General features: G+C 38.4%; 1 protein-coding gene across 8 annotated transcripts in view; it reads right to left on the bottom strand.

Annotated features, from left to right (window-relative positions):
* The window catches only part of UNC79 (unc-79 homolog, NALCN channel complex subunit), a 278726-nt gene that overhangs the window by 153814 nt on the left and 110831 nt on the right, over window positions 1-14081 (bottom strand). For all 8 annotated transcript variants that reach the window (XM_027520966.1, XM_027520960.1, XM_027520963.1 and 5 more), the window contains exons 8-11: window positions 13483-13547; window positions 8335-8423; window positions 7638-7678; window positions 5022-5050 (exon numbers count right to left, since the gene is read on the bottom strand). In XM_027520966.1, the coding sequence (XP_027376767.1) occupies window positions 5022-5050; window positions 7638-7678; window positions 8335-8423; window positions 13483-13547 (224 nt within the window). The remainder of the gene's footprint in view (window positions 1-5021; window positions 5051-7637; window positions 7679-8334; window positions 8424-13482; window positions 13548-14081) is intronic.

The raw sequence follows: 14081 nt of genomic DNA, 5'->3' as shown, positions 1-14081 counted from the left end.
AAAATACAATGTCTTTCTTCTGCACCGAGACCTATGTCTTCTTCAATATCCAAGTCAGTCCTGACTTCTCCAAGTGAGGTATATTTCTTGCTTTGTGCTCTTTCTTTCTCTTTCACATACTAAGTTTCATTCTGGAAGCACATGAATCCTTACCAGTTTGGGACTTCTCCAAACCAAACCAAACCACATCACTAGCAACATGGTTGATGTCAGAGCACACTGTTAGTGCTTATTTCTTCCTTTTGACTGTAATTAGTCTTTGTTCCTCTGGGATTCCCACTGTTACATAAACAATGGAATGTGGATATGGGCTTAGTGTGGAGAAAGAAATGGCAACCCACTCCAGTATTCTTGCCTGGAAAATCCCATGAACAAAAGAGCCTGGAGGGCTACAGTCCTTGGGGTCACAAAGAATCAGACATGACTGAGCAACTAACAGACAGAACAGATGGGTTTAGTGGGTAGTTATTAGCTATAATAAAGTCCTGATGTTTAAGGCCTACAATCTCCTATCCTATTTCCTGGTCACAAATTATTTACATTCTTTCCACATGCAAATTCCTGGCTGGAGGTTCAAGGTGGTCTCATTAAATGAAGTCCAGTGGTGGTTGAGGCTCTTTGGATTTGGTTCCTCAGATAGGCTTCCATGTGCCTTGAACCCAAATGGGCTGTGCCAGCTTGAACTGAGAAAACACGGCTGAGTAATACTCATATGACTCCCAAGGCAATTTCTAAAAAGACATGCTGCCTCTAAAAAGACATCTTGCGGTCTGAGAAAGTTCTCTCTTCAGAAGCTTCCTCATCAGGATACTCTTCTCAGGATTCTGTCATGGCCCAGGCATATGGAGAGGCAGTAAGTCTCTACTCAACAGGGCTGGCTAAGCCCAGCCTTCAAGTCACCCCATCCCAGAGCCCTAACATATGATCTAGATGCCACTAGATAATTTCAGCCCCTAGCTATTCAAGTCTCCCCAGCGCGTGCATGCATGCTCAGTCACTAAGTCGTGTCTCACTCTTTGTGACTCCATGGACTCTAGTCCACCAGGCTCCTCTGTCCATGGGAATTCCCCAGGCAAGAATACTGGAGTGGGTTGCCATTTCCTCCTCCAGGAGACCTTCCAAACCACGTGTCCCGCATTGGCAGGTGGATTTTTTACCAATGAGCCACCTGGGAGGCTGTTAGTTTTCCCAGATGAGGCCCCAAATATCATCAAGCAGAGATAGGCTGTGGACTGTGCCCTGCCCAAATCCCTGACCCTCAGAATCTAAAAGCATAATTAAACAGTTGTTGCTTCATGCTGCTACATTAGGTAGTATCTGGATATACTGCATACATTAGTATCTGGAATATAAACTGAAAGTCAGCCTAACCTGCTTTAATACCACGTGCCATCATTTCTAAATAATATCAGTGATAAAATACTTTGCCCCTAAATAACCTTTGGTTGGTCAAAGTTCTAAACAATTGCTATGGTTCCTATTAAGTTTTTTAATTTTTTTTTTTTTAGTTGAAGTGAGAGTTGGACAATAAAGAAGGCCGAACACCAAAGAATGGATGCTTTTGAGCTGTGGTGTTGGAGAAGACTCTTGAGAGTTCCTTGGACTGCAAGGAGATCAAACCAGTCAATCCTAAAGGAAACAAATCTTGAATATTCATTAGAAGGACTAATGCTGAAGCTGAAGCTCCAATACTTCGGCCACCTGACGCAAAGAGTCGACTCACTGGAAAAGACCCTGATGCTGGGAAAGACAGAAGGCAAGAGGAGAAGGGGATGACAAAGAATGAGATGGTTGAATGGCATCACTGAGTTTGAGCAAGCTCCAGGAAATGGTGAAGGACAGGGAAGCCTGGCATGCTGCAGTCCATGGGGTCGCAAAGAGTCGGACACAACTGAACGACTGAACAATAATAGTCGATTTACAACGTTGTGTTAATTTCTCTACAGCACCTACTAAGTTTAAACAGGGCTTTGCAGGTGGCTCAGAATCTGCCTGCAATGTGGGAAACCCGGGATAATAGATTTCCAAGCCACAGACAGTCCTCAACCCTGTGAACTCAGCTACATGCATTCATTTCAAAAGTAAACCAGAGAGATTTCTCTTGAGTTCAGATTCAGCTGGGTATGTTTTCATATGTTCACTCAAACCACGCTGTTTCACTGCTTGGAATTTTTTTTCATAAATTTATTTATTTATTGGCTACACTGGGTCTTCGTTGCTTTGTACAGGCTTTCTCTAGTTGCAGTGTGTGGGCTTCTCATTGTAGGGGCTTCTCCTGTTGAGAAGCTTCAGTACTTGCAGCATGTGGGCTCAGTAATTATGGTACACAGACTTAGTTGCCCATGGCATGTGGAATCTTCCCAGACCAGGGATCAAACCCATGTCCCCTGAATTGGCAGGTGCATTCTTATCCACTGCACCACCAGAGAAATCCTCACTGCTTAGAATTTTAAACATAAATAAATAATTCCAAGTGGTGTCATCGAATAACAAAAACAAAATTAAGAAAAGTCTGTCTCTTGATGCTTATTTGACATAATCTTTTTTTTTACTGTAATATAGTTGATTTACAATGTATTTGATACAATCTTGCCATTTATTTCAAACCTACAGTTCAAATGTAGAAATATCTAGTACTGAAAGAGGTAAAGACACAAGCTTTGCCCAAAGCAAGCTTGAAACATTCGGATCTATTATGAACCAAATAAAAGTTCTCAAAATGAACTTTCATATAAAATACATTTATTAAAGAATAAGTAATAAAATGTGCTAATTTTAAGCTTTTACCAAAAATAATTTTGTCACATAAATGAGGAGAGTGTTAAAAAATGATCCATTGTGGGTGTCAAATATGTTAGGTATACCACCAGAGCAAGGATATGTCAATTTAGGAAATAAAACTGTTTCTCATCCTAGTCTCTCCAGCTTGTAAAAGATCCTCAAAGTAGTAAATAGCCTCAGGATAAAAATGAAATCAAAAGTATGGTGAATGACTATGATCCTTTGTTAAGACTTCCGAAAGATATAAGGTGATGCCCAGTTGAGCGTCTCTGCTAGAACCTAGCTTCTAATAATGTTAAGGCAGACTGAAATGCCCACAATATAAAAGGAACTGTCTCAAAAAGAATTACAGATGTGGCTTTGAGGGCACTGAACTCCAATGAGATTCACTGAAAATCCGCAAACTTTGAAAGAAAGGCAAACGAGTAAAAGCACCACCCGCAGACTAAAAGGGACACAGTGTGACACAAGAAGAGGTCTACAGACCCCATTTCTGCACGCAGGAGGCAGGCTGAGAGAGTCACTCAGCAACATGGGCTATTTCTTATTGAAAAGTAAACATGTCTTAGAGAGTGGAGGCAAGATCCCAGGACAAAAATGAATTAGGAAACTACTCCCAGGAAGCAAAATCAGACCCTAATCAAGGCACATTTGCTATCCCTGGAGACAGAAGAACTGCTGACATGTTCATGGCTGGAGTTGCTATAGACTAGTGACAGCTATCTGCTTGCTCTTGCTGTTTTTGAACAGAGGTCTATTGCTGTCATCCTATCCCTGTCTCACCATTTTGTGTTGGGTATGTAGAGGGCACATAACTTGCTTTTTAATTCACCAGTCTCTGGTTCAAGAAAATTTGTACCTGAAGGGTTTCATCAGTGAGCAGACCAGATGCAGATCACAGGACTTTAAGCCTGAAGCCATAAGTGGGTTAGACTTCTGCAGGTCTCGTAAGGTGGTAAGAATATTTGTCATACAGAAAGAATGTAAGTAATTATGTGCAGAAGGTGAATTGTGGTAGATTAAATATGGTCACAAAATTCTTGCTGCTCCTTCTCTAAAAGAGGAGGAGTCTATTTGCCTACTTGTTTAAACTGGGCTGTGCTCTGGACTTGCGTTGATCAATGGAATGCAGCAGAGGTGATGCTGTGCTACCACTGAGCTTCAGTCTCAAAAGTCCTTGCAGCCTCCTCTCTTTTTCAGAACACTCATACCTTGAGAACAAATCCAGCCTAGCCTCCTGGAAGATGAGACACCTAATGGAAAGAGAGAGGGCCAGACACCCCAGTCATCCCAACCATTCCAGCCATCCCAGTTGAGGCTCTAGACATGTGAGTAAAGTCATCTGGGACCAGCCAATTGCCAGCAAACCCACTAACTGACTGCAAATACCTGAGTGAACCTAGAGGAGTTTATGAAGAGAACTATCTAGGTGAGCATAGGCAGGGCTGCTGATCCACAAAATTGTGATCAAACAAATGTTTGCTGTTATAAGTTAATACACTTTAGGATAGTTTATTACATGGCAATAGAAAACTGAAACAGCCCTCCAAAGGTATCCACTCATAATCAACTCCTAAAACGTTTAAATGACATGTACATGGTCTCATAGCTAGATGGGAAGACAGCTGACCAGAATCCAAGTATCTCAATCAACCAGTCCAGAGTTCTTTGTATGACATCATACTACCTTCTCTTGTATTTCTCAAACAACTAGAACAAGAAAAGAAGATGGAAATAGTTCAGGGAAAGTGTCATGAACAGTGGCTATTTGAAGGAAGAATCTTTAAGTAGAGATATCATTCACCTCACATATAAATATGTATTTTCCATATATATTTGGTCTGGTTATGTTTTTGACACACAAGTGTTGGATCACTTGCACTCCACTTGCAAACAATAAAGATTTTTTAGCAAACAAGATCATCATTTACCAAAATTAAGTTGCATTGTCACTCACTTTTGTATTCAGGTTTCTACCCCAGAGTTACACATATGCTTTTATTTCATATTATTTTTCAGAAACACTGTGCATATGATGGGTAAGCAAAAGCAGAAATGGAAATAGAGGCCATCGAGACATAGCAATCTTGCATGCTGAATAATTTCCTTTCCCCCTTCACAAATACAGTGACATGTACATACTGGGAAACCATGGTGCAGAAATGAGACAGATGTCAATGAATGAATTTACATACAAACACAGCAAATCATGCCGCACCACACAGATGGTTTGCTCTTACCTTCTTCTGACATATAGCAGATATTTCAGCTGTAAGGGGAAGGTACACAAAATATCAACAAAAAACGAGAGCCCATTTTAAATAAGGGCAGCCACGAAGAGGAGTAAAAACAAGCTTAGTAACACAACCTCCAGATTTGGCCAAAACATCTTTCTCCTTTGTCTCATGAATTGTCATCTACTCATTCTTAATGAGATTTAAAATGCCTGTGTGCCGCAAATACTTTACCTATTCCTAGAAATAATTCAACCTTCTCAGATATGACTTAGAATTCAGATCAAATAATTTTAATCTCACCCAGTCATTTGACAGAGAACAAAATTGAGGGTTAGAGGAGTTCTTCAGGATCATACAAGCTATCAATGGTAGAGACCAATCAATCCAGAAATGTCTCTGGATTCCCTGTCTACTGCTCTTCCATTATGCTATGACACTGAGTTGACGTGATATACTTAGAGTTTCGCCATGGAGATGATTTGCTATATCAGAACTATAGAAAAAAACTTAATAACTTAAATGAATTAGACTCAAACTCTCAACTAACATCAGTCCTTAACTAGCGCAAAACCAGCTGCAGGCTTATTAAGAGAAAACATCTTTCAAACCCATGGATAGGTCAGTTGGAGTAAGGCTGTCAAACTACCTTAGTACTTCAGGATTAAGTTTAATAAATGGATAAAACTCTTTGTGGTAGGCATACCAATTATCTCCAAGAAAATTAGTGGTTGATAAAACTTGAAAATAATTTTTCTAAGAATCTGTTAACATTTCCCCTGAAATAGTAAGTGCTCAAAAATAAATTAAACCGTTGTTAATAGTCTATATCACAACTTACTAACAAAATCGAAAGTAAATGTCTCCCAAACTCCATCTGGAAATTATGAATTAGTGAATGTCAAATCAATGAGATTAACAACTCAGTTTTTAAAACAGATTTTGTTTAATTAATGGTTATTTAATAGTTTGATATCCTGGCATTTATCTTAAGCTGAGGTTAGTGGGTCATCTCTCTGGATAAGTAATGAAAAGTTATTATCAATTTTCTTCAACAGATGAATATCATCTGGAGATGACCAGAATTCAGCAACATATCTATACAGTAAGTCCCCTACATACAAGCACGTTTCAGTCTGAGAGTGCATTTGTAAGTCCAATTTGTTCATCACGTGTAACAAAGTTAGCCTAGGTACCCAACTAACACAATCAGCTACATAACCACTGCTTTCGTGCTTGCTTCCAGACATTCTGGGCTTGAAATAAAGATACTGGACTACTGTACTCTATACAATACAGTACTATACAATGAAGTACACAAAAATACAATCACCTGTGGAGGATGCACGCACCCCAGACATTCCAGACATGTGAACCAACTTATGAGATCAGACATGCGAACACATGTTTGCATCTCTGAAAGTTCACAACTGGAAGGGTTGTATGTAGGGGACTTAACTGTATTTAAAATGTAATTTAGAACCTGACTATGGGTTTTACCTCAGAGCACTGGAAGTTCACTTGCAAGGTAGCCTCATTTAAGAGGGGAAAAGTTACCTTTACCTATGTAAACCCAAATCTTTTTACAGATATTCTTATATAATTTTTTAAATATCTCTTTGAAGGATATAGAGCTGACATTATTGATCCATTTTACAAATGCAGAGCATTCATTAAATAATTTATTTCTTAAGGTTGAGATAATCTAATATTGAGTTAAACTATAAGGAAATGGTGTATAATTATCATCAAGCAAAGTACTTTAGTTTTTTTTAAAAAAAACCTGAATTTAGTTAACATAAGGTGTTTACACATAAATTCTTTCATGTAAGTTCTTCTATTACCTACCACTGAATTATAGATCAAGCTCCTCCTGTGTGCCTGATCTATACTCAGTATCAGATCAGATCAGATCAGATCAGTCACTCAGTCTACTCAGTATACCCCCAGCTTTTTCCAGCTTTCATCTTTCCTCTGCTTTCCTGAGAGTTTTCTTCCTGGTCATTTCAGCCTGCAGTTAGGTGACTGGAATATCTGCCTCCCCATACATACAGAAATGTTCTTTGACCTGCCAGCTTGCCAGCATAGCTTTCAGAACTCTAACAAACTGCAAGCATTACAATCTCATCTTTTCACTGAGATGGGCCAGATGTATTTATTTATCCCCATTTTACTGAAGGAGAAACTGACACTCATGATCATTGAATGATTTTCCCTTAAAACACAGAGCTAGTAACAGTGGCAGAAGAAAGACCCATTATTCAATGCTCTCCTCACTGATGTTCTTTATTCTCTTTCTGGCCTGGCACAGCAAGCATATCCTTGGCAACACCTGTTACATACACAGAAAATCCCTTAAGACAGAATTCAGCTTTGGTCATACAGAATCCCAATTCCAACACCTACCCTTAATTTTGGTAGAAGTGATACTTCTTCCCTTAATATTCATGTATGGGTATATTACAACCAAGACATTGATACAAGGCTTCATATAAATGAATATTCATAGTAAATAATACTTTGGTTGCTGTCTTTGTAAAGTAAAAACAGTACAAAAGGAGACAAATCACCTGTACCATCTGTCACAATTTACTTATTATTCATCCTTCCTGAAAACCATACCTTGCGGCAGAAGAACATCAATCAGCCATTCACTGTGGTCCCTATAAAGAACAACAAAATCCGTTTTTGAGCCTTTCTGCAATGTTACCCTTCCACATGAATGCTTATAAGCTGCACGCTATTGTTAAAACACTTCTAATAGAAAGGACATGTAATTAAGAGCACTATCTTAATAAACTTTTTAAATGTTTAATGCATTCCAGTTAAATTTTAAATTATAGGCATTTCAAAATAAATAAATAAATAAATAAATTATAGGCATTTCATCATATTCCGTTATCTTTAAATGATATTCTCCAGATGCTAATTAAGTCAGCCAAAATACAGCATGATTTGTAGAAAGCTGAGTGTGATTCTGTGAAACTAACAAGCACAGAAAAACCATATGAATTTTATGTCACGTTTGAAAACCACAGCTTTCTTTTCTTTTTCACTGTGGCCTTTTTAACAGGGTCATTTGAAAATTGGAGCTGTTTATTAAGTGGAATTGCTGTCTTTTGTCACATGCAGAGAAATACTGAAACATTTCAAAGCTGATGTCTTTTCAAATGAAAGTTTGCTATATATTAAATATCTGACAAGCTAACTTTTAAAAAACAGAGAGGCTAATGGGAAATGAGGGTAACATAATCAATATAAGACGAAGTGATTATTCTTCTCAGCGTCGCCCTATTAGATTGTCTTTTCTTGCACCTACCCTGCAATCCGCTGGCTGCATTCTTCACAGAGATACAACGGGGGTGGTTTATCACCCAAAGCTACAGACAAGGAGGGGTCTATACACATCTGAAACACAGGAAAAGACAGAATGAACTCTCTTGCCCTGTTTATCACGTCCCCTATATCAAGGACAAAAATGTTTCAGTAACAGATTTTCTAAAGCAAAGCAGAATAAACATTTTTTAGTAAAACCCATTCGACCTAAAACTGTTTTTCCAATACGGCGATTTAAATGTGACTAGTGTGGTTTTTCATTTCTCTTGTTATTTGCAATGCAAGTAACAAGTAGTGTCAAGAAATCCACCCTCATTCTATAAAGATAAAAATATCTCATTTGGTGGCTGTTCAAATTGCTTCTGTATTACTCACACAGTAATTCCTTCTTTAATGTGGTAAACACAGTAATCTGTCTTTGGGAAAAGGAAAATGCATTATTAAGATGTAAAAATCATAACTGTTAGCAAAATGCTGGCAGTAGAGAATTTCGCTTCTCAATAGACCTCATTCAGAAAATTGAGCATTAAATCTAACATTGAGTGATTCCCTTTTCTTACTCGGGAATCTAAAATCTAGATATCCAACTTTCACTTTCAGGTGTCGTTTTTTTTTTTTTTTTTTGTCCACATATGATCTGTAGTTTGTTTAACTGTGCAGTATTCTGTTCAATTATTTACGGCTGTTTCCATTAGCCTAAGTACAAAGATGAAAAGTGTTAAAAGTGATCACTAGGATATTTCAAATACTTGGATGTTTTAAATCAAATGGACAAAATAGTCGATGACTAACTGGATTTTGTACTTTGCATCAGTCTAAATGTTTACGACTTTCCAAAGAAATTTTGAATTCTGTTCCTGCCCTTCAAGAAATAATCAATCCATGCTATAGCTAAGTATGTAGTTAACATGCCTAGGACACAAATTCTTCTAAAAGTTCACTCTGCCTTTTCTTTAGTTTTTGTTGCTTTTTTTTTACCGATTTGAAGGGACAAGTGAACTGAACTTAGGGGTTTCAATGGTTGGGGAAGCAAGAGTTAGAATTTCTAAATTTAAATAATTATACCATGAAAATCTGTAAATTATATATTCCCTGGTGCTAAAGGCCCAGTGTGAAAATTTTCCTTAGTAAGATTCATGCTTCGTTTGAATAACCACTTTTTGGCAAGTCAAATCAGGGACTGGCAAACTTTCTGCAAATGGCCAAAGGGTAAATATTTCAGGTTTTGTGGGTCATATATTCTCTGTCACAACTACTCAACCCTGCTGTTGTAGCATAAAAGCAGCCAGAGACAATGAATAAGCAAATGAGCATAGCTGTGTTCCAATAAAACTTTATTTGCAAAAACAGGCCAAATTTGGCTGAGAGCCAGAGCCATAGCCGTTGCTGACTCCTGTGTAAGGTAATTACCTGGGATCCAAATATTTCACAAGGTGATATTTCAAGTGGGACCAAGTAAAACCAAAAAGCAGAGTATGATATAATAGACTATATTTCCAACATACTTTCATTTTAGAATCTATCATAACTTTCGGCTCTTGTTCTTACTTTTTTGCAACCTATTGCAAAAAAAAAATAGATAATATTTTTCTATTTGGCAAATTATTATGTAACCAAGCTTCCCTGGTTACTGGCTCAGCTGGTAAAGAATCCACCTGCAATGTGAGAAATCTGGGTTTGATCCCTGGGTTGAGAATATCCCCTGGAGAAGAGAAAGGAAGATCCCCACTCCAGTATTCTGGCCTGGAGAATTCCATGGACTGTATAGTCCATGGGGTCACAAAGAGTCGGACATGACTGAACAACTTTCACTATTATGTAACCAAGCAGGACCTGATGGGGCCTTCCAGAGACAGACCCCTCCCCCAAGCTTCTGCTGTAGCTCCTCTCTGAAGTTACCCAGATAACAGTATCTGATGAACACTTTATAGATACTAAAACCACCACCAAATGGAAGAAATTTATTTGATGATCATGAGTATGTAGCCCCAGACATACTGTGCCTAAGGACTGATAATGTTAACCCCTGTGACACCACTGTGTTGCCTCACCTTCAACCAGTCGGAGAATTTTGCCCGAGCTGACCACAGACCACAGACCAACCTGAGACCGCCTCCGGCTCCCTCACCTCGCTTGGCCTTTGAAAATGCTTTGCTGTTTCAGCACTACCTGTCCCAGACTATTTGTACAGCACATTACAATAAATGCTGCACTTGCCTTCACCACAACCCAGTATCAGTAGTTTTATCTTTACAGCATGCAGGTGGGGCAACCCAAGCTTAGTTAGGTAACAATTACTGCCTAGTGTCATGCCTTTCTGTTATAGAGATACTGGGTTTTTTGTGAAGATAAACCCGTTTTCCCTGAGGTTTTCCCATGCACCCTATATGAACCTGTTCTTCAGTATAGTTAATTTACTGTCATTTCTACTGTGTCATTGATACTTCTGTTAGGTAAAGATGTTTTTTCATTCCACTCCCCCCAAAAAACTCCTAGGATGTTATAACTATAAATAGTTAATAGTGATTAGCTAGTTCACCTCTGACATGTTAAATGAATTAACATGACCCATAACTAGATTTGTGGCTAGTACTGTCAATCCCATTCTACTCTGAACAGATCAGTTTACAACCATATTAACATGTTCATATCTGACTGATCTGTTACATTTTAAAATAGATATTTTCTGTCTATAAATATAATATATGCCCAAGGCAGAGGCTTCAGAAAATGGAGACAAGGAAGGAAGAAAATCTAAACAGCTCATTAATCCGCCATCTCAATGCAGTTGCTAGCAACATTTTAATGAGCATTATCAGTTGGTTTTGACTGTGAATGTGAATATAAAATCTTTATACCTAATTTTTAAGCTAAATAGGCATCATACGGTATAATTTCATAATTTCCTTATCATTTAACATTACTCTATAAGCATCTGAATTTGGGGTACCTTGATCTACTGTCCTATGCTCACATCTCCATGTATTTGGGGAGCACTCATATCATAAAGAAAGAGCAACCCTGAGCCAGACCTGTGGTAAAACCAGCCCCAGCACAGGAAGTGTCAGTAAGAATATTACCTCTCTGGGAACTGTAGAGCAAAAATGCAAAAGGAAGTTCTTTAGGAAAACGGGGGTTGAGAAAGTAAACTTCTGGGGATGAGAAAAACTTCTTAGAACTAGATAGAGGTGGTGGTTGCATAATATTGTGAATGTGATAAATGCCACTGAACTGTCCACTTTAAAACAGTTAGTATTATGCTATGTGGATTTTACCCCCATTTAGAAAATGACAGAAGGTAGAATGGTTTGGCTTATTTTGGAGGACTGGCTATAGGGAGCGGCCTGTGAGAAAAGTGAAGCTGGTCCAGAGGAGAGGACTGGACTGTTTGCCTAGAAGAGAGGGAGAATTTCTAATTCATGATGATTTCTGTGGGAAGGAAGCCAAAAACCATTTCTAATCAGAATGCAGCCTGACATAAAATCAAGTAAAAATAACTGGAAAGTTAGACAGATTTTCTGTTGATGTCTGGGTAAATCAAAAGAGAGCATTGTGACTCAGGCAGAAAGAAGAAAAGACAGATATAGAAACCAGGGGAAGCGTGAAAGTTTCATTATTGTGAAGAATTAAGCTGAACTCTGTGAATAACATTCGAACTCACCTGGTTTAGCTCAAAATGTCCTCACACCAGAAAGTACCTGTGAACCGAAAACGTCTACGGACGTTCACGGAAGGGTGTACATAATAGACTGGGAGAGGACTGTGCTGCCTTGTGTTGGGTTACCCTCACCTGCTCTTTCTCAGCATGAAAGTGTTAGTTGCTCAGTCGTGTCCGACTCTTTGCAACCCCAGGGACTTTGGCCTGCCAGGTTCTCTGTCCATGGGATTCTCCAGGCAAGAATACTGGAGTGGGTTGCCATTCCCTTCTCCAGGGGATCTTCCCAACGCAGGACTCAAATCCGAGTCTCCTGCACTGCAGGCAGATTCTTTACCACACCAGGAAGCATAAATTCATCCAATTTGCTTTCATCAAAGGAAAAGATAAAGCATAATAACACCAAGATGTTCTTTGTTGGTAAAATATGTCTAGATGATAATGTGATGACTGGCACTCCTCCACTTTTGGTATATGAAACATATTTTATTTCATTTATATTTCTGTGGTTCCATTTGTACTTTTTATATCTCATTTACCTTTTCTACTGTTTCTATAAAATGATAATATTATTTTTCTATCATTTGGTAATCTTCACAGTCTACCTATCTACCTGTCTATAGAACAAGGGGGGCAAACCCCAATGACAATAGGTTCTAAAAAGTAACTTGAACTTTAGTCACTTGGCCTAATTCCCACTTGTCGTAATAGAAAAATTAATCTTTGCAAATCCAGACATAGGTCTCTCTATCCAAGTGTTGTATCTGACAAATATACCATAAATAATTTTGTTAAGTGATGTGATCATTTTTCTCAATATTCAACTTCAAAGATTCAGGGTCATAACAGGACAGAACCAATTTGATGTGGTAGAAAAAGAATAAGGCTGAGAGTCAAGGTACCTGGTTCAGGCTGTGTGACCTTAGGAGAGTTACTTGACCTTTCTAAACCACTGTTCCCTTACTTCTACTGTAATTTTCTATGTGTTTGCTATCCAACAACCTCTCAGTCATTTCAACGAAAGTCGCATTTGTGAATTGAGCTCAGACTTCACAAATTTATCTATGTTTGTCCTATGACTTTGAATTCACATAATAATACACTAGGCCACTCATAATTTGTAGCAAACACATGAAAACAGGGCAAAGTACATCTCTTTGAGTCTATTAGCCCAAATAGAAACCAGTCAAGGACTATGTGTCTCACCAGGACTATTCTGGTAACTATGCCAGTTTCCAACGGCACTTGGCTATGAACTCAGAGACAAATTTGCAGACACCACTATCCATTGCTCTGTCTTGAACCAACCCACCAACATACAGTCAGATCAAAGCAGAGTACACTAATCTGAGACTACCACAGAGAACAGGCTTCTGCTTTACAGAGAAGGATGCAATCTCCCTTTCATCTAAGAATTTGCTCCTGATAATTTGACCACTGACAATACAATATTGCCCCAGTCTAATAAAACAGTACCTTCACAGCTGGTTTGTTAATTGCATTGTGGCATTCGATGTGCTGGCAGTGGATGGGGTTCCAAGCTGTAAGGCAAAGCACAGCTGATGAGTATTTCTCACTGAAAGTGTTTGTGCCCTGTAAAAATGAGTTAAAAAATTTTTTTTCACTACTTTTCCTTTTCCTAAATAGAACCATCACCAGGTTTTCTAAAATAATTATTTTTTTTTAATCTATGAAGTATTTTCTAATTTAGTAAAAACATCACAGCTCCATCCATTTTCCCATGGGGAAGATAAGCTAGTGTAAGGTGGCATACCCAAAAACCATAATACTATTTCATGATGATATGCCTAGTAAATTTTTAGAAGTTTTTACATTTATGGCTTCACTTGATCCTCCAAACAACTCTGTGGGATAGATAAAGCAGATTATTAACCTCACTTTATGTGTAAGTTAAAATCTTAAAGGTTAGGTTCCTATGGTCACAGAGTTAGTAAGAGACAAGCTGCAACTAGAACATATATCTCTTGGTTCTCAAAACCCTCTTCTTTTCCCTATAGCATAATAGGCCAAACAGCCTAGATTTTTGGCACCAAGAAGTTTTCAGATTCATAATA

This window comes from Bos indicus x Bos taurus, chromosome 21, assembly GCF_003369695.1.
Source record: "Bos indicus x Bos taurus breed Angus x Brahman F1 hybrid chromosome 21, Bos_hybrid_MaternalHap_v2.0, whole genome shotgun sequence".
In the NCBI taxonomy this organism is placed as follows: Eukaryota; Metazoa; Chordata; class Mammalia; order Artiodactyla; family Bovidae; genus Bos; species Bos indicus x Bos taurus.
This window is presented reverse-complemented; position numbering and strand designations above follow the sequence as displayed.